Here is a 21,121-nt window from a genome sequence, read left to right as displayed (position 1 = left end):
TGCTCGAATTGTGGCAAGTTTTTGTTTCGGTTTATTTAAATAGACAACCCAGTCGGTTTGTGTTTCAAGTTTAGGCCTTTTGTGGCGCTAGATATAAGAAATAAACAGAACAGAGAGCCGTACTACCAAGCTGCACTTTCCACATAGCACTCCCATACTCGTCCACCCATCAACCTCACAACCCCTCGAGCACTCTAGCTCCCACTCCGTCCTTCCTGCGATTCATTTATGTTGCCATCCTCACACGAATGCATATTTACTTTGCAAATATTAACATTGTGTAATTTAGTTGCTCTACAAAATGTGTACAAGGATATAGGCGACTCGTTTCAAGTGTTTCACGGCAACAGTGCGTTTCAAGAGTGTAGGGTTCCTGGGTAAAGGATAGTGTTTGATGTTTAATAAAAGTGTAAGCCATTCGAATCCGATCAGTTGAAATTATTTGAAGGACTACAGTAGAGAGAAACTATTCTTAGGAAGGAATTTCAAATGATAATGGTTTAGGTTTAATTAAAAAAAATAAATTTGTCAGAAATCCCATGCCTCTGGTATGTGATAATCGGTACTCTTGGCTTTTAAATCACTTAACTATTGAGATAATTGATTTCTTTAATATTTCAATTCGGAATAATAAATACTACACCAATTCCTTCAAAACCATTGTCCACTGTACCCCTTAAAACCTGTCCAGTTACATTTGCCCAAGACTTTGGCAACGGCATTAGCATCTGGCCGAGATCCTTAGAGCAGGATCTAACAACTATGTAGGAGTTACATTTCCATTTCGGTCTCAGCCTCGGCAAACTTTCTACATCTCACTTTGGCACCCACAAAAGTACACACAGCGAAAAAGGGGATGGGGTTCTGTGGGTGGCACTTTCCACACTCCAAAGTGTGTTTATTCAAAGGAAGCCCACTTTCTAGGCTTTCGGGCCTCTCAGCTAAGAGAGAGCCTGTCATAAATCGTTCTGTTGCCTTGCCTGCTATTATAAACTATTATTCCGTCTTGGCTGTTGATATTTTTCCAAATTTAATTGCATTTCTGCCCGGAATCCAGTTTACTTACATCTATATACATATATATATATATGTTCTGGGGTGTGCCAGGAGGAGGAGGAGTGGCCTGTGCGGAAGGAGCTGTGACAAGACAACTCAATTTGATGCCAAATCACATCATATGCTTTCCAAACACGTCCCAACCAGCAGCGACAGCAGCACGCAAAAATTTAAGTCACGAAAACAATTTCGTCAATTGTTGTTGTCTCTGCGACGGACGACTGACAAACTGGCGGACAAGCGGACAGATGGCCAGACGGACAGCCGGACAGCCGGGTAGCGGGTAGCTGTTCTTAAGTGGCCGAGGAGCGCCTTGAGTGGATTACAGCGCAACGAGGCGACATTATTGTGCCTTCTCCTTCCAATTATCCATAGGCTGCGTCATCGTTATATGCACTGAAAAAAACTATGTGCTTTTAGATATTATTAATTCAATTATTTTTGCAGAAACTTTTGCTTATATGTCGTATGCACTTAATAAATATACAAATTTACCTTAAGCATGAGTGAATAAGAGAACGTCCTTAGTCCATTTCTCGACTATGAGATACCCGATACTTTAGCTCTTACATACCTTTATCCGGTAATTGGAAATAACATCTTTACATCTTATATCTTTATAAAACACATTTTTTAGTAAAATTATTCAATTTATTTTAGTAAAATTAAAGATGTATTGGAAATATATATTTAGTAAATCAGTGAAAACCCAATAGTGTTTCTATATGTCCGGAACTGCTTCCGTATTAAATGAGCTTTTCATGTTTATGTATTATATACATGAACATATTAGAAAAGTTAAATTTAAAATCTGCAATAGGTATGCGTAGTTGAAGGTAATGCAAATATGCAAAATATCAAAAATACAAAAAATGCAGCTTTAATATTATTGATTCTCTTATTCTTTATTGATTCTCAAAAATCTTTAATTTCAAAACGAATTTCTCCCAGTGCCTCACCGTGTCTATGTGGCAGAGTGTGAGACGATGAATTCCAGTTGCATTTGTTCGGCTGGGCCAAAAATTTGAAACAATTGAGTCGCGAATTAGCATTAAGTCAATCACTTGTCTGGCAAAGGCATAAATATCTAGCCAAGGCAGGGCACGTAGAACACTGGGCAGTTAAAAAAAGGAACAAAAAGCCAAAGGAGATAAAAACCAAAGCCAAAAGATTTATTTTGAGCCTGAGAAAATTTTTAATGTCTAGGAACTTATTGCTTATTTCTTTGCTGACGCATCTTTTTAATAATTTTAACGAGTGTCGATGATTGTTTGTCTTTGGAGGAAAATTGGGGAAATGGAAAGGGGATTCAAGACAATTGAAGGGAGTATTTTAGAGAAAACGGAATCGGAATTTGAAGTAGTAAGGGTAACAAACCAAAATATTAAAAAAAATATTCAGGACCTCTTCTACGGGCAAGCTAGCAATTCTTTTGACAAAGGACAAGACTCCTTTATGGGTCACATTCTGAAACTTCTGGTTGAAGGACCAAGGAAACCACGAACTACTAATTACTAAAACGATTAAGAATATCATCATAGGGTTAACAGGAGGCAACACAGGCAAACAAAAAGCATTTTGGGAAATCGGGCAAAATGTAAATCCAAATGGAAAGCCACAAGATGATATAGTGTCCCTGTTCCATTGGGTAAATTACAAACAAAAAGCGGACAGACAGCGAGAAGCTTTAAAACAATTAATTATAAATTTATGGAGCCAGAAAACGGGGAAAAACGGGGCTCGAGGATAAAGGATGAAGGATAAAAGGAACAAATGCAGACATTTTAAATAACTCGCCAAACAAAAGCCAAACAGAACAGGACACTTGAGTTCTATAGAGTCGAATGAGACGCACGATGGGCCACAAGAGGGAGATGGGTATATGTGTGGAGGAGAAAATGGATTTCCATTTAAGGCGGCATGTTGGGGACATTGTTTTTATTAAGTGTCGCATGATATGTGCCATAAATACTAGTGTTAAGATACATTAGGGTGGTCCGCATAAAAAAAAAAAATTTGAAAATGATTTGTCACGAAAATTTGGCATGGAAACCTTAAATTAAGATTTGTGTTTGCATTGTTTTGGTTTTCACAAAATTGGTCCACCTTAATACATATATATTTGTAGGTATATATATCGCTTCAAGTCGAAGTCTGTGTGCGGCGCCATTCACATAAACACTTCAAGTGGCAACATGACGTGCAACTAATCCGTGCCCCAAAAAATATGTTACAAGTGGGCAAGAGTCCTCAAAAAACGAGGGTCCAGGCCAGTTGGACACTAAAATACCCACGAGGACATTGGTAAAAAATTGGTTTCTCTACGTCCAAAATTTGTTCGACACCCAACAAAGTTACGATATGTTTTTAAAGTTTCAGACTTCAGTATTTTTTATTTACCTTATATACAAAATTTTTAACACCCCTCAATAACGCTATTTTATATCATATGTATTACATATTTTCATATTTATTTATAATATATACATAACTCATCAACAAACATATGTTCATAAAAATAATCCTATACATTTAAAATGTATAAAATGTATGTACAATCATTTGAATTGAGTTAATCATCCAAAATATTCAAAATATTGTTAATCTTATCAAAATAAATAAAAAATGTCCAAAAAAGAAATTAAGAAAGAAAATTGAACTTTGGGCACAGTCGAAGCTGGTATACCTGTCAAGTAAATGGTGGTTTCTATTGTAAATAACAATGCAAAATGTGAATAAAGTGAACCGATCCTAATAAAAATTTATGCAATTTTATGGTATGAATTTAAAAATTTTGAAGCTACCAGCAGAATCATAAAAGTTTTTTTTTCCGTCCACCAAACATTTCCAGATGAACTAACTTTGTGAAGAAGAAAAGGAGGGTATGACAAAAACGTATTGACTTTTTTTCGTAGAAAGATTTGGTACTTGCCTCAAAAACTTGACTGTTTAATCAGAGTTACGTAATTAGAACACGCTTAAAAAATACCTTATCTAAGTGCATACCTGATAAATGGGTCAAGTATACAAATATACAGAAACCAAAAATCATTGAAGTATATTCAATGTTGCTAATCAAATTTTTTTCGACCTTTGACTTCGCATCCGGACGCCTTACGTTCATGGAATTTTTTGATTATATTATAAAATCATAGTCCAGATTTCATAGACTCTGCTTCTAATAAGAAACTCTCAGGCCTCTCTCAGGGTCGCAGATGATTTAAAAAGCCGGAGCCATAAGCTTCGGAACATCAGTTGCAATTCTTCTAGTGGTTCTTTAACACAAAAGTTTGTGTCACACAAAAACAAATTTTCCTTCTACATTTCTATAGTTTATTTTATTCCTATCTCTCTGGAAAATTACCAGAAGGTAATTAAAGCTTAAAGTGTATTTATTTTTAAAATTAAGTATTATATAAAATGAACTATAAATTCCACAGTCATGCTATCTTTCTGATGAAATAGAAGAAGAGTATGCTGCTGTTCATCACTCTATTGTGAAGCTCAGGCAATCCATTCGGAGAAATCTTTTACAAAAAAAATATATATAAAAAATGAAGAACTGTCAAATATCAAATGAGGAATGTTACAAATGATGGAAGCTTTATAATACTACCAAAGGTAAGTTGGCGGAACCCAATAACATTTAAATAATACATCAAGTGACCCATCTCTTCCAGATCTAGAAAACGTGGGTCCACAAGAAAACTAGCCGCAGGCTTTTATCCTCACTACCAGTTAAGGGATCTGGTTAAGTTGGATGTTGGTTAGGTCATAATACCATAATTAAAAAAAATGAGTCATATGTTTAAAAGTGGAGTCGGGTATATCGGAACACATCGGAGCAATGAGTTGGGAAATGTGCTTACTTTGACTAATCGACAGCCTCATGAAGTTTATATAAAGTTGAAATTTTTTATTTTTGCCGTTTGCTGTATTTTTGCCGTTTACGACGGGACTTTTTGGCCAAATTAAGGCAAAAAATTCTTCTAATTTCTTCCAAAATCCATTTTGAAGAGCTCATTGTTTCCTTTAATCTTTTCTTCGGATCAACTCTCTTATAGCAGTATGTGCAGAGAAGAAATCAGTTGTAACATATTTTTAAATTCTTTAAAAAAGGAAACAACATTTTTTGAAGCTTAACGGACTTTTATAACAAAAAATCAAGGTACGTACATATTTAAGTCTGAAGAGCCGAAGGAAGGATAAAAGGAAACAAAGACCCCTTTTAGATGGATTTGGGGAAAAAATTGTTAGAATTAAAATAGAATTTAGCCAATGTATTCATTCATTTATATGTAATATATCCATAATTTTTAATATTAGCTCTAATTTCAGCATTTTGTATAACTTTGCCAAATAAAATAATTCCAAATAAATAATGAACTGAAATTGAATTTTTGGTACTCGAAAAAGTTGGGAAAAGGCGGACAAAATAACCCCGATATTTGAATTTCAGACATTTTAAGATAAGCCCTGTTGGACTCCTGCTAATTAAATTTAATTATTTATTAAATAATTAATAAGTGCCAAACCTAAACCGAATTGCAGAAACAGATGACTTCTTCGTAACATTCTTTATGAGGAAAGCTCCATTATTGTTTTAATATATATATAAGAGGAATATTGTATATTATTACAACAAAATAAAATATTGAATATTGTATAGTATGTAATATTTATTATATTTATAATATTACATATTACATATCGATAGACCCAAACCCACCGTGCCAAAGGACTTCATAAAAACAGCTGCGATGACGATTGCGACGCCAACTCCGACTACAGCTGATGTACCCTGATGTTGATGATGATGACCCTGCCAGGACCCTGCTTCTGCCCTTGGCCCCTTGTCGGATGCCCCTGTCGGTGGACCTCCAACTCTATATAATGCACGCTAAATACATAGTTTGAAAATAGTTTTGAACCCTTTCATCAGGCAGCCCAGCTCGCCGGCAGCCGCAAACAAACAAAAAACCCATGGGAACTCGACTCGTGGCTTTTCACCAGCATCCTAAAAAAGTCCTGCCCGGAGGAGGGGTCTAGCAGGAAAGCAGGAAAAGCAGAAGTGACACTTGCAGAGCATTGGCTGTCATTTTCCTTCGTTTTCCACTGTTTGTTTTATATCTGCCATATGACCTTTTTTGTCACATTTTGAACGAGTTACATTTTGTCACTCCTTAACCATCTCATCATGGGTGTAGCGGAGCGCAGTGGGCGGGGGTGTCCGACTGTACTGCTTTGTGCTGATAAATGAAAGGCGAATTGTCCGCCTCCTGCTCCCTGTAGCTTGCCCCGCATTTTCCCAAACCACATCCACAGTCTGCGTCTGAGAGTCTCTGTGTGTGAATGGCTGCCGAAATGAATGTTGCAACTAAATGAATAAATGGAAATTAGTGCCAAAAAGGCAACGATGCGCACACAATGAAGGGACAGACGGACAGGCGGACACAGAACGGCGGACAAGCGGACAAAGTGCCAAAATTTTCAACGGACAGCATCTCGCAAAAATAAAGCAGCTATGTACTTTCTATGCATTATTTTGTTATTTTTGGGGAGCCTACATTTTGGGTTTAGCTTACAAAATCTATATTTAATATTTATACCCTTGCAGAGGGTATTATAATTTTGGTCAAAAGTGTGCAACGCAGTGAAGGAGACATCTCCGACCCTATAAAGTATATATATTCGTGATCAGGATCACCTCCTGAGTTGATATGAGCATGTCCGTCTGTCCGTCTGTCCGTCTGTCCGTCTGTCTGTCCGTCTGTCTGTTTCTACGCGAACTAGTCTCTCAGTTTTAAAGCTATCGACTTGAAACTTTGCCAAATTTCATAAGGATCGGCCGACTATATCTTATAGCTGCCATATAACTGAACGATCGGAAATGACCCAACTTTCGTGTTTTTGAAGATAGAAAGCTGAAACTTAAAACAGATTATATTTTTGGCCAGATGATCTAACCTACCAAATTTCATTAGGATCGGCCGACTATATCCTATAGCTGCCATATAACTGAACGATCGGAAATGACCCAACTTTTGTGTTTTTGAAGATAGAAGCTTGGGACATTTTTAGGTTTGGTTTTTGTATTATAATAAATTGGGTAATATTATCATATTCTCATAAGGATCGGCCAACTATATCCGATGTTTGCGATATATATCCGGTTTTAACTGCAAGGGTATATAAACTTCGGCTCCGCCCGAAGTTAGCTTTCCTTTCTTGTTTTTTAATCACGTGACCTTATTTTCTTTGCTTTCAATGGTAATCATATTTTTTTTTATTTCATAAACCTTTAATTTGATGAGAAATTTCGAGTTATTCCTAAAAAATCATTCGTGTTTGAGGCTCGAATTAAAACCCTCTATTTTAAAGAAATTTTCGAAATAATATAATTTTGAAAGAAAAAATAATCAAGCCCCAAACACTAATGATTTTTTAGGAATAACTCGCAATTTCTACTTTACTTTTAGTCTAAATTCATAGAGAGAGAAAGTTGTGAATAATGGAATCTATACTATACTATTATATATTAAACCATCAAAGCGAGTAAAAGTATTGTTTTATTATTATTTTTTTAGCATGCCTTAATTTCCGTTACCAATCGTTCAATTTTTCGGCTTTATTTATTCGCAGAATGCAGAAATTGTTGTAATTGCTGTTTAAATGCCAAAGCTATTTATATTTCACATGTATAACACTCTTGCTACTCTCATTTAAAGCTTCTTCCCCGTCAGACCCGTCAGTTGCCGAACCCCCCGGGAAATGGCTGGAATATTATCGTATAATTCTGGGTAAATCGGTGGGAAAGAGGGGTAGCAGAAGGGGTCGCGCAGTGAAGCGAACGCATATCTATCATTAATATCGCTGCAGTCAGCTGCTGTTGTGCTAAAAAAAAATAAAATAAAAGAAGAAAAGCTAGTTTCGGGTAAAGCCGAATAATCAATACTCTTTAATGTACTTTCGGGGTGAGTGTCGCGATTGATTAATTTAATTAATCTTTATTTAAGCAGTAAAAAGAATACCAAACACCAATAATAATATTATGATTGTATGAACTATTTTACTTATATTAAAAAAAAAATGAACAAATCTACATCTTATGAAGGCCTTTAAAAAAAGCTGTGAAGAATCGAATGAAGGAATCAAGGATACCTAAAGAAATTTGATGAAATAGAATTGGCTTTCTAAACTTTAGAATGAACTAGAAAGTGATACTAAAAAATAAATGATTTGAAGTATCCATATAAAGACTCTTTTTATATCTTTTTATAAAATAAGAATAATTTTCGTCAAAATATAAAATATTACATAAATTTGTATTTCATAAATTTTGTTGCTCTTTTAGATTTCAAGAAAAACTTTAAACTAAATTAATTTATTTGTTTTAAGATATTATCTTTTTCCAAGGATGACAAGTTTGAAATAAACAGGATAATACCCTGGGTGAAGTAAAATAAAAAGGAATAATGGCAGAACTCTGCCACACACACATGGACAGCCATGAATGCTAACATGTACACAGAGGCTTAGTAAATATTAAAAAATTGGGGGTTCCTAGCCCAAATTTGGTTTTTTGGTTCTTAGAGCGATGATCAAAAATATATTTATGATTCAATATATGATTTTTTAAAATAAATATATTATTTAAATCCCTTTGAGGCGCCTTTGGGTGGCAAAAAAAAACCAGCTCGTTGGCATTGTGTGGCCCTGAGGTTTTCTGGGCTGCATTTTCTGCTGCAGCCGAGAAAAAGCAAAAGCTGTGGCAGTAACTGACTGCTGAACTACTGCCAACTGCAATTAATCATTTTTCTATCATTTTCAGATTTTTTCCAGACACACACACACATGAAGAGTGTAGTATATACTATATGGACATATATGTATGTATGTGTTTCAGAGATGTATATGAATATGGTAAGTTATGATTTTCCACGATGCTGTTCAGCAATTTTTTTTTACGTCCATTAAAAATGTTTCAATTGAAAAATGGAAAAAGAGAAATCAAAATTTTTAGGTGAACGAATAACAAAATTAGTCTACCTTGAAGTTTGCAAGAATTATAAAAATTTGAGACACACCGCTTTATAATTATAGTATAATTAATTAAATTTGCAAAGATTAGATAGCTTAAAATGACGCTTCAAATATACCTAAATATATTATTAAAATTTTGCATTTGAAAAATGCTTTTAAAGATTACTGTTAATTAGATACATTTTGAACATTTTGAATCTTGAGATTAATATAATTAAAATAATAAATAAATAATAAGCATATAATTAATGATTTAAGACATTTTAGTCATATAGAAAGTTGAAAATTGCACAAAAACTAATGCAGAATTATGCAATTATGTTCAATTAATATTTTAATGTAATCATAAAGTTTCCGCCCAGAAAACTTGTCAAACTTTTGTGGCGTCTTTTCCGGTTGTGCAGAAGAGACATCCTGAAACGTACTCTCCACAAAGGCCCACAACAATGTGATGTATGTAAATACATCGTAAATGTACATATATGTACATACATACTTGCAATCATACACACATAACGTACATAAAGATGTCTGCTATTAGCCGCCGTAAATTGCATCGTCGCCATCGGCCTAAGCGATTTCTAATGGCGGGGCACAGCGGGTGACTGCCAACACCTACTCCAGAGCCCCTACACCCCCGCAAACTTGCAATCCACAATCCCCAGTCCCTGATCCTGAGTCCTGCGTCCTGAATCCTCAATCCTCAATCCTCAAATGCCTCGCTGCCAAAGTTCCAGGCCCATGGAAGGCTTCTCTAAAAGGACACTCGAAAAAATCATTCGAAAATATGTTTAAAATGTTTGAAGATTTAAATTTAAGTAGTTGTATTTATTACAAACTTTTATTATAAATTATATATTATTTTTTCAAATTAAAACAAGAAAGCAAAGCTAACTTCGGGCGGAGCCGAAGTTGATATACCCTTGCAGGTAAAACCGGATATATATCGCAAACATCGGATATAGTTGGCCGATCCTTATGATTACTTCATAATAAAACCAATTAATTACAATAAAAAATCTAAAAAAAAGTCCCAAGCTTCTATCTTCAAAAATACGAAAGTTGATATTTCTACCAAATACCATTTCCGATCGTTCAGTTATATGTTAGCTATAAGATATAGTCAACCGATCGTTATGAAATTTTGTAGGCGGATTAACAGACCAAAAACATAATCTGTTCCAAGTTCCAGCTTTCTATCTTCAAAAACACCAAAGTTATACCATTTCCGATCAATCAGTTATATGGCAGCTATAGGATATAGTCGGCCGATCCCGGCCGTTCCGACTTATATACTGCGTGCAAAGGAAAGAAGGGTGTGTGCAAAGTTTCAAGTCGATAGCTTTAAAACTGAGAGACTAGTTTGCGTAGAAACAGACAGACGGACAGACGAACATGCTCATATCAACTCAGGAGGTGATCCTGATCAAGAATATATATACTTTATAGGGTCGGAGATGTCTCCTTCACTGCGTTGCACACTTTTGGACAAAATTATAATACCCTCTGCAAGGGTATAAATATACCCCATGTATATTTTACAATTTTTAAAAAACTCTACTGTAAATAAATGAGTTACATACATATAATATATGTGATTAGGTAGTAGATATTAAATATTTTATTTTGTATTTATAATTATTTTAAAGTTATAAGGTGATTCTCTTTTTCTTAATATAAACCTCTCGTCTCATAAAAACATTATTTTTCTTAATACATATTAAGTACTTAATATATTAGGAAACTTTTTTTAAATGTAATTAAAATCTGTATCTTTTAATATAGATTTTATTGAATTTTCATAACTTAAGGGAACCAAATATAAGAAGTGGAAAGAAAAACTAAACGAACCTACATTTTAACAACGGGTTTACGTACATAGATCTTTAACGACTAGTTCTGAATGTCATATAGCCAAGAAAGAAAAAACGACCCAAATGGTATAAAATAAATCATTAAAAATAAATAAAATCATTTTCCTGCAGTGTAATTTGGAACATCCATTGGCACATATGTGCAGCCTGCGCCCAGATAGACATATGTACATAGATTAGGTCAATTTGCTGGCAACTTTTGATGATGCCCCCTCCCCCCTTATAGTAGAGCAGGAGTCGAAATCGGATTCAAAGTCGCAAGAGCTGCAGGAGGGAAAAGTTTTGGGCCGGTCGGTCACTCATTGATGCGGATACATCCGGCGCGGCATGGTAAGAAGGACCTGCTGGGGCGGGGGAGGTCGATGGGGGGAGCATCAACTGCTAACAAGTCAACAAGACCAACGAGCTCGGTTCGGCTCAGTCGGGCGGCATTCCCATGGGACATTTGGTCAGTTCGGTCAGGTTAAGTGTTTTATGAACTTGTTTCAATGAAGTCATACAAAGTGCGTATATATCAGGATATATGTATGTGTGTGTGCAGGTGCCATGTGGTGACATGTGGCTAGAAGAAGAAGCAGCTGGAGCTGGAGCTGGAGCTGAAGCTGAAGAAGAATCAGGAGAAGGAGGAGAAGATGACCAAACAGGTCCTTGGGATCCTGACCAACCATCTCTCGTCTGTTGCCATTGAAGCTTTTAATTTGATTTTCGTTCAAGTGTCGTTTTCTGTGGTTCTCCATCCCATCTATGTACCTATCTATCTGTCTCTTTCGGCTCCCCCTCTACCCGTCTCTTTCGCTTTCGTTCTAAACTTCAGCCTTTGCCAATTCAACTTCCTTCGACTCTGGCTTTTTCAGGACTTGGTTTCGCATTTTTTTCGGCTAGGATTTCAGTTTCGGGCATGCTCTTCCTGTTTCCCGTTCTCCTAATGAGAAGAGTCCTTTAATTAAAGGCAATACTGTAACCCAACGGGTGGTAATACATATTGCCAGGACTTAATTTTTATGACTAAGCCTAAAATGTTTGCTTTCTCATTAAGATAACAATGAAATATAAAATATTTTAATTTATTTTTAATGATATTAGTACATATAGCATTTATGTACAAATTTTAAAATTGTTTTAGAATTACGTTACCCAACTGTATTCGACAAAAGTATATATATATGTTTATAAAGCTTCTGATTCCATTAGTAGATTTACTTTAAACCTAAACACTTTCTCTAAATTAAATCCATTTACCCCCAAAGCTAGTTGAACCAGAAACCACAACAATTCAACTGTCGGGTAAAGTAAACGACATTAAATAAACAATTTAGCTAATTTGTTAAATGGCAATTGGTTACGTGGAAGTATAAATAGGAAAGCTCCAGATGGTCGACAATCCAGTGGGGTTTTCAGCTCAAAATGCGAGTGCCACGAACGCGTCAAAGGCCGACGGTATTTTTGGGTCAACCTCAGAAGAGAAGCCCCAATCCAAGGCCGAGGGCTTTCAGCATTTCCTTGACTACTTGGCGACGAATCCTGTCCAGAAACACTGATGAGTTTTGCCGCAATACCACAATTCATGGTCTGAAATACATTAACAATAGCAAGTTGAGAAGCAGTGATAGGTAGTTGTAATAATTCCTGCATCCATCGGAATTAAATCTAATAACTAGTATTTTTTAGACTGTTTTTCGGCATCGCCCTGCTGGCAGTCGTGTCCTTTGCGGTGTATCTGATACAGGATGCCTTCGATAAATGGAACACCACTCCAGTGATAGTCGGCATTGACCCGGAACTGACCTCCATCACCAATGAACCCTTTCCGGCGGTGACTATCTGCAATCTGAACCAGGCCCTGGTCGAGAGGGTCGTCCACTTGTCCAATGACTCCTCCGAATACGCCATGCTCCAGATGCTCTGTAGACGGCGTATGGACGTCGTGAAGACCGCCCCGTCGTCTGCCAACTCATCCAACTGGGAAGAGTTCATCATGAATGTGAGTGGTCTTTAAACTAGTCATTTCTGAAATTAAAGTAATTATTTTAATTTTAATAAGATTAAAAATCAGGAAATAATCTTTAAAATATTTTATTTTGTTTTTATTTAAAAAATTTAAAAATTAAAAAATGGCAAAAAGTAGCGATCAAATCGCACCTCACAGTTTTTGTTTTGTTTTGTTGTATTTATTTTTTTTTTGGATTTTTTGCTTGTTTTGAATGTTTTTGTATTAGCTTCCCCCTCCCATCCACCCCGTCTCTTTTTCCGGATCTGGGGAGGATGTAGGTGGTAATTGGCAGGGGAGATTCAACAATCGGGCGTACATTATTTTTCATCGGTTGCACCCCTTTTGGGATTCGCGGCGCTGTTGCGCAGACATGGGAGGCATAGCCAATGCCACATAAATTTTTTACACAGATATGCAAGGAAAGAGTTTATAAGTCGGCTAAGCTTTCTCCACCTTTTTACTTGCCCCCTTCACGGGTAAACTACTGACCCCCTTTTATGGGTTAAACTTTATCTCCTTATGGAGGATTTCACTTGTGATTTTTCAATTATTCACATTATTGGCTTGGCATCTGTTAAGAGTACCTATTTTTTCCACAATTAGTCGGGAACGTGGACAACCCTTGATAACTGTGAGGCGCTCGACCGCCGAGAATGGTGCCCCCACAAGCGCTATTTATTCAAGCCTCTTCGGAATAAGCACTTGCGAATTATACAAACGAGAAAAGTGTATAGCAAGCGCGGAAGAGTGAAACTGAGAAAGAGAGATAGAGAGAGAGAGAGCAGAGTGTAAAGACCGTTTAAACTCGCTCGGCTGTGATCGGCGGGACTTGCATCTGCACTTGAATACTGTTATTATTCTTGTTCAATTACCCTGCGAGAGGGGGGTTTTCAGAAAGTACTATACTAATTAGAACTGCTTAAATCCCTCGATTACAACCTGTACTCTTTATAATCCTCAACTACCAGGTTGAAGGCTGAAAGATTTTCTTGACAAAAAGGAAGAGAAAGATGATTAATTTTCAATTTTGTAGCATCCCTGTAATGACTTTATTGAAAATTATTATACACTATTGAAAAATATGCTCTTAAAAATAAAATAAATTTTTGTACTTTCAGTTACTTAATTATTTTTTACTTAATTGTTGTATATATACTTTACATAAAACTTTCCAGATATCCCAGACTTGTCAATCAATGGTCATTGGTTGTCGATTTGGCGGCGACGACTACGAATGTGCCCGACTGTTCAATCCAATTGTCACGGATGAGGGTCTGTGCTGTGTTTTCAATATGCTTCAACCCAGGTTTATGTACAGGAAAAGGTGAAAAGCTTTAGATCAAATCTGGATATACATTTCTAAGCTTTGACTCAAACATTTTCATTTTGCTTCGCTCCCAAGTATAGCAGCGAGCTTTTTGAAAGCCACATTGAATCCAAAGCTTTATTTTATTTTTTGGCTTAAATGGTTTGCAGACTTTATAACTTTGTTGAGTCAAGCAAAAATTAAGTTTAAAATAATTAAAAAATTAGAATTAAAATAATAAAATTTATAAAATCAGTTGGAACTTCCCTAAAACGCTTCTTTCTTCATAGATAGAGATATAGATATAGATATAGATATAGATATAGATATAGATATAGATATAGATATAGATATAGATATAGATATAGATATAGATATAGATATAGATATAGATATAGATATAGATATAGATATAGATATAGATATAGATATAGATATAGATATAGATATAGATATAGATATAGATATAGATATAGATATAGATATAGATATAGATATAGATATAGATATAGATATAGATATAGATATAGATATAGATATAGATATAGATATAGATATAGATATAGATATAGATATAGATATAGATATAGATATAGATATAGATATAGATATAGATATAGATATAGATATAGATATAGATATAGATATAGATATAGATATAGATATAGATATAGATATAGATATAGATATAGATATAGATATAGATATAGATACACAGGATATACAGGTTTCCCTTTCTTTCAGTGTACCACTTTCACATAGGAATGTGAGTCTGCCTCCGGGATTCTTATCCGTTAATTGGCACGCCGAACTGGGTTACAAGAGGCGTGGCCCGTTGGAAGGCGTGGACTTACCACTGTATCCTAGACGGGGTCAGGGCACTGGCGAGTCGTTGGGCCTCTCCCTGACGCTGGATGTGCGCGCGGACGCCTACTACTGCTCCTCGTCCAGCAGCATCGGCTTCAAGATCGCGCTGCACAGCCCGAATGAGTCGCCGAATGTCCGGGAAATTGGTGTCCTTCTCGCACCCGGAATGGAAACCAAGCTCCGAATAGACCCGGCCAAAATATTGACGGAGAAACACCTGCGATGGGTGGACCAAAAGTACAGACGATGCTTGTTTCGCAACGAGCTCAAACTGCACTGGTTTGCCCACTACACCCAGAGGAACTGCGTGGCCGAATGCCTCTCCCGGCTGTTGATGCTCCACTGCGGTTGTGTCGCCTTCTATATGCCAAGACTGAAACGGAACGATACTATTTGTCCGGTGGGCAAGAGGAGTTGTGTAGAATTGGTGCGACTCCGGACCATTGAGGCCGTGGAATCCTGTCTGGAGGAGTGCCTGCCCTCCTGCTTCGATCTCTCCTTCAGCATTACGGCGTACTCCACGAAAATAGCCTTCGGCGGCTTCAATCAGATCCATCCGAACACTCACTGGAACTTCTCGGAGAAATATGTGGAACGTAATGTGGCTGTGGTAAACATGTACTTCAAGGATCCCACATTCCGGGCCAGCAAACAGACGGAGTTCATTGGATTCTCCGATTTCTTATGTGGGTTTTGAGGGAAAAACAAATTTTAATGTTTTTAAAATATTGTTTTGTTTTCAGCTTGCGTTGGCGGCCTGATGGGCCTATTTTTGGGCTTCAGTTTCCTTTCCATAGCCGAGTGTATTTACTTCGCCCTGATTCGTCCTTGTCGCACCTGCTCGGAACTGCGACAGCTGCGCCAGGATCAGGAGGAGAAGGAGAAACCCCACATTATACCCAGAATTATGCCACCCCAAGGAAATATTAAATACATATCAGCAGCAAATTGGTTTCAGGCCGAAATGGCCCATCCACAGCCCCAGAGGCTGCACTTTAATCCAGCTTAAGATTATGTTTTAAGTCTAAGGATCTATATTAGTTCAAAGTACTTGGTAACGCATCCGTTCTTGGGCAGAGCCAAGGTTCCAGGTCGTTCATAGTTCAAAGCGAACTGCTTGGCTTTCGTCTGCAGTTCATCGTCAAATATCTAAAAAGAAAATCAGAATATTATAAATTTGGAGATAAATCTAATAGTCTAATAGTTATAGGTTTTGATTATAATGAAGCTTAAATAAATATCAACAGACATATGCATCACCAAACATATATCCTGAAAGGATTGCCTATATGAGTTGTTATATTCATGGAGTTATAAATACAACCGTCATCTAGGCATCCAATCAGTTTTAGGGACATTTTTTTCAACTATTAGAAGTTATGCTAGTTATCGAACCGAATATATGTACATATGGATGCAAAATGATAGGTGGGTTACAAAAAGGCAAAGTTATACAATCCGATCCCAGACACCCTACGTAATAAGAGTAAGGAAAAGAATAAACAAGACGAGAACCAGAAATAGGTCTAAGAGTCAACGGAAAAAGTAAGAATTTTAAAGACAGTTGGAGCTCCAAAAAACACAGTTCCAGCCTTATTATCTTCAAATCTTGGAGACTGCTATTAGAGAAAGTAAGGCCTTTTTATACCCTTGCAGAGGGTATTATAATTTTGTCCAAAAGTGTGCAACGCAGTGAAGGAGACATCTCCGACCCTATAAAGTATAAAGTATATTTATACTTTATATAAAGTATAAAGTATAAAGTATTCTTGATCAGGATCACCTCCTGAGTTGATATGAGCATGTCCGTCTGTCCGTCTGTCTGTCCGTTTCTACGCGAACTAGTCTCTCAGTTTTAAAGCTTGAAACTTTGCACACACCCTTCTTTCTTTTGCACGCAGTATATAAGTCGGAACGGCCCGGATCGGCCGACTATATCCTATAGCTGCCATATAACTGATTGATCGGAAATGGTATAACTTTGACGTTTTTAAAGTTAGAGAGTTCAAATTTGACATGAGAGCATTTTTTGGCAAAAAATTACGACATGCCAAATTTCATAAGGATCGGCCGACTATATCCTATAGCTGCTATATAACTGAACGATCGGAAATGACCCAACTTTCGTGTTTTTGAAGATAGAAAGGTGGAATTTAGTACAGATTCTATTTTTGGTCAGTTGATCCAACCTACCAAATTTCATTAGGATCGGCCGACTATATCCTATAGCTCCCATATAACTGAACGATCGGAAATGACCCAACTTTTGTGTTTTTGAAGATAGAAGTTTGGGACATTTTTAGGTTTGGTTTGTGTATTATAATAAATTGGGTTATATTATCATATTCTTATAAGGATCGGCCAACTATATCCGATGTTTGCGATATATATCCGGTTTTAACTGCAAGGGTATATAAACTTCGGCTCCGCCCGAAGTTAGCTTTCCTTTCTTGTTAGACATAGAATGGGCTTTCAACCACGTTCTCCCAAACTCCATAAAGGACTCCCTGACGTCTGACGTAGATGGCCACTTTGTGCGACTCATTGATCAATTGCTAGTTTTCACTGGGCACATCAATTGCCGAAGTCTTCACTAGGGACATCAACCCTCTCAGAGCGGTCTGAAGACGAACCCCGCAAGTAGGATCCCTTTTCCTTTAGAACATAGTTATCAACTCGATTCTATTAAGGTGGAAAAGTTGGAGGCGTACGCTGTAGACGTTTCTATTATTTGCACCGGAAAATACCACTCCTTGTGACTTTATAAGTGCAAAACTATAAAACCTGGCCAACTGAACACGCCGAAATGGCCTGGGAGTAAAAAGAGCTAGTCCTCTTCATTAGGATAAAAATCCAAAAAAAAAACCAAATAAAATAAAAATTCTAAAATCCCATCCCTCACTCCACCAAAACTAAACAACTAGAGGCGCTTCTTCAGCGATGGCGCAAAGTGATAATAAATAGCAAGTTAAACTAGAATCTAAACCTAGAAGAAAGGTCGAAGAAGGCTGCAACAGCTCTCTTCACCTGTAAAAAAGCAATAGGACTCAAGTGGGACATAACCCCCAGCATTTTGAGCTGGATCTACACTGTCATAGTTAGACCCATACTACTGGGAAGTTGGAAAGAATTTAGGGAGCACAAGCACTATGCATCTGTGTAGCTCTCAGAAACACTCCAAACGAAGCCCTAAACTCCAAACATAACCTACCCAATCCAGAACTGGCTGGCATGGAATAGAACTCCTTCCTGCACCATCATTCCCGAAAGCAAGGAATGGAATACTTAAACCCCCAGCCCCAAGAATGCAATATGTATGTTTCTACCCAGATGGCTTAAAATTAGAAAGCAAAGTAGGAGGAGGACTCCGAACAAGTCTCCTTTCAGCAACTCGAAAACTGTCTCAGATCTCTTCACGAGATGATGACCCTCATCTGGGTCCCTGGCCACAGGGACATCACAGGCAACTGCATGGCAGACGAATTGGCTCCCATGGGTACTGGCATACCAATAGCCTCTAACAAACTGCACCTTAGGGAAGCCAACAGAGAAAAAAACAGCTCAGCTGGGAATCTGTCACGAATTGCCCGATGGCCTGCCAACTTTGGCCTAATATCTCAAAGAAAAGCACTGGCTAGTGGGAACATGCTAGTCGAATAAATTACCCCACAACTACTACCCCAGAAGAGGAGAAAGAAACTGTTGAGCATCTTTAATGCCACTGCCCAGCCCTGAAGTCTCGCAGTCTATCACATATAGGTAGTAGATTCCTAACCGACATCACGGAGGTATCAGAAATATATCCAAATAGGATACAAAAATGTACCAAAGCCTGAGGGTGGGGAAACTGCTAGACCATTTGCCCTCAAACGGGATGTCATTATGCCCCAGGAACTTACATTGCACTCCTTCCTGTCGAGAAGCGGGGCCAGATCAAACTCCATGATGGGCAGTGAAGCATTAATGAATCTCGCCGCATTGGCCACTTCGGGAATGGCGTGCTTCTGCAGCAGTGTGATTTCCCACAACGAACTGTTGATGGCCTCCGATTTCACCGGATTGGGTTCCTTCTCGTCATACGGATCACTGATTTCCTCCGCCGCTCCACCGGCCTTGATTAGCTTCTGCAGGCCCGTGTGTCTCAGCAGCAAGTTGCACACGAATCGGATCATGATCACGGCGTCTTCGGTGGGGGATTGCAGTGCCAATCTGGCCAGTCTTTTGACAAAAGCAGCCACCAGATTCTCCGGCAAGTGGGTGGAGGTCAAAAATATATCAGCAAGGTAGAACAAACGAGCCTTGTACTTGTTGTAGAACATTCGGGGATAGAACATATTGTACAGCTTCTCATACACGTCCGGATAGGTGATGTTTTGCTTCTGCATCAAGGTGAAAATGCCTTGGAGGGCCAACAGAGCAATGGGGCCATCTGAAACAGTAGATTATTGGTTTAGGAATTCGGTAAAAATAAAAACAGGCTACGCACCGAACTGATGTAGGGAATCCATTAAGAAATCTGTCAGTTGAATGGGATCGTCCAGGTGGCTAATAACTCGCTCTAGCAGCACCACCAGCAGCTGGCGATGCACTTTTTCGTCCACTCCACTGCTCGACGCCATTACGGCCTTCCACAACTTGTTCAAGTTCTTCTGACTTTGCTTGTAGTCGAATTTCGTGGACTTGTCCGCCTCCAGAAAGTATTCCTCTGCATTTAGTACCGACTTGCCCATGTCTATAAGGTTAACCAGGGACAGAAAGTTCATTGCTTTGACGGGTTGGTCCTTGAACTCTCCCTCTGGCACTAGCTTCAGCAGCTGTCTTAGGGTAATATCCAGGATGTCCAGGTTTTTGCAATATTTGCCATAATTTACCAGAGCTGTCGAGGGTGTTTCTTCGGAATTAACCAGTGTTTCCAGAATTTGGCGAATGCGGTAAAAAGGCAAGTTGGTGTGTGGTGCTATGGGGCTTTTGGCCTCCGACTTTATCAGCTGCATACAGACTTTTATAGCCACAGAGCTCTCAGAGTCCTGCAGTATGTTTTCCTGCAGAAGCAACCAGGTTTCCTCGTACAGCTCCCGTATCTTAGAAGGCGTCTTTTCGGCTCCATCCAAAGATTTCCGCTTGATTAGATTTTTGAATATCACTTCCAGGACATTCATCACATCCCCAACCTGCACATTATCTGGTGTGTCTTTCTGTGAACATTTCATTAACAAATATTACATTTGGAATTCGCTTTTATTTAATATTACTTACCAGCATTTGTACAAAACCCTTTAGAATTTTGGTGTCCACATTTTTGGAATTCAACAAAGCGTTTGCTTTTGTTTGTAATTGCTTTTTGGCCACATGCTCTCCCGCATCCTCATCCTTCTTTGCTGCGGGTTTCTTCATTTTCGTAAATTTTATTTTATGTTTTTAAATTCGGGAAACACCAAGCAAAACCAAAATAAATGAGAACATGCGGCATGCTCACCCGGAGTTGCCACTACGTTGGAAAAGTTATTAGAAGTGCTGCCAACCTGATTAAAAAAGGTGGTTACACTAAGTATATTTAACAAAATATCTTATATACAACAGAAAAGGTTTTTTTGTGTAATTATTATAAAATATTATCTTTCTTTTTTTTTTATTTAAAATTGATCAATGCGAAATATTACCAATACATCGATATTTCTTTTCCAAGCTGGTCCGATATTTGGTGTGACCTTATTAAGGGGTTATATACAGTTGTGATATATGAAAATATCGATTTTTTTTTTATTGCATATTCTTAAAGTATATTCTATTGGGAATACTCTCACAAAAATTCATAATGATCAGAGCATTAGAACCGAAGCTGTTGCTATTTATAGCGCAAAATATGCATATAAAACTTGAACAAACTTGAAACTTTAAACGCGATTATCTCAGAATCTTTTTTTTGGGAAATTACCTTTGCGGTGGACACGATTACTAAAAAAACTACTAATCCGATCAACACCA

General features: G+C 37.6%; 2 protein-coding genes and 1 long non-coding RNA gene across 5 annotated transcripts; 2 read left to right on the top strand and 1 right to left on the bottom strand.

The window, feature by feature from the left end:
* Positions 1-4,322: 4,322 nt before the first annotated feature.
* On the top strand, positions 4,323-5,390 carry LOC108119309 (uncharacterized). The gene is made up of 3 exons (XR_001772977.3): positions 4,323-4,426; positions 4,497-4,677; positions 4,737-5,390. It is a non-coding gene; the product is annotated as an uncharacterized lncRNA (long non-coding RNA).
* Positions 5,391-7,767: 2,377 nt separating this feature from the next.
* Positions 7,768-16,145, top strand: ppk8 (pickpocket 8). 3 transcript variants are annotated; one of them, XM_043213036.2, is made up of 7 exons: positions 7,768-7,856; positions 8,888-8,979; positions 12,221-12,583; positions 12,642-12,954; positions 14,139-14,287; positions 15,014-15,822; positions 15,880-16,145. In XM_043213036.2, exons 3-7 carry the CDS (start codon positions 12,378-12,380, stop codon positions 16,143-16,145), a joined length of 1,743 nt encoding a protein of 580 aa, XP_043068971.1. In that variant the 5' UTR covers positions 7,768-7,856; positions 8,888-8,979; positions 12,221-12,377. The 3 variants fall into 3 exon arrangements, 2 of the variants coding, with proteins under 2 accessions (XP_043068971.1, XP_070139154.1); XM_070283053.1 differs by having other exon boundaries at positions 7,771-8,030; XR_011444259.1 differs by lacking the exons at positions 12,221-12,583; positions 12,642-12,954; positions 14,139-14,287; positions 15,014-15,822; positions 15,880-16,145 and adding an exon at positions 10,885-11,730.
* On the bottom strand, positions 16,085-20,650 carry LOC108119386 (nucleolar complex protein 4 homolog B). The gene is made up of 4 exons (XM_017232558.3): positions 20,393-20,650; positions 19,623-20,331; positions 19,036-19,565; positions 16,085-16,285 (listed from the first exon to the last, which is right to left on the bottom strand). The coding sequence occupies exons 1-4, from the start codon at positions 20,528-20,530 to the stop codon at positions 16,169-16,171; spliced, it is 1,494 nt and encodes a 497-aa protein (XP_017088047.2). The 5' UTR covers positions 20,531-20,650; the 3' UTR covers positions 16,085-16,168.
* Between the last annotated feature and the right edge of the window lie 471 nt (positions 20,651-21,121).

This window comes from Drosophila bipectinata, chromosome XR, assembly GCF_030179905.1.
Source record: "Drosophila bipectinata strain 14024-0381.07 chromosome XR, DbipHiC1v2, whole genome shotgun sequence".
NCBI classification, from domain to species: Eukaryota; Metazoa; Arthropoda; class Insecta; order Diptera; family Drosophilidae; genus Drosophila; species Drosophila bipectinata.
This window is presented reverse-complemented; position numbering and strand designations above follow the sequence as displayed.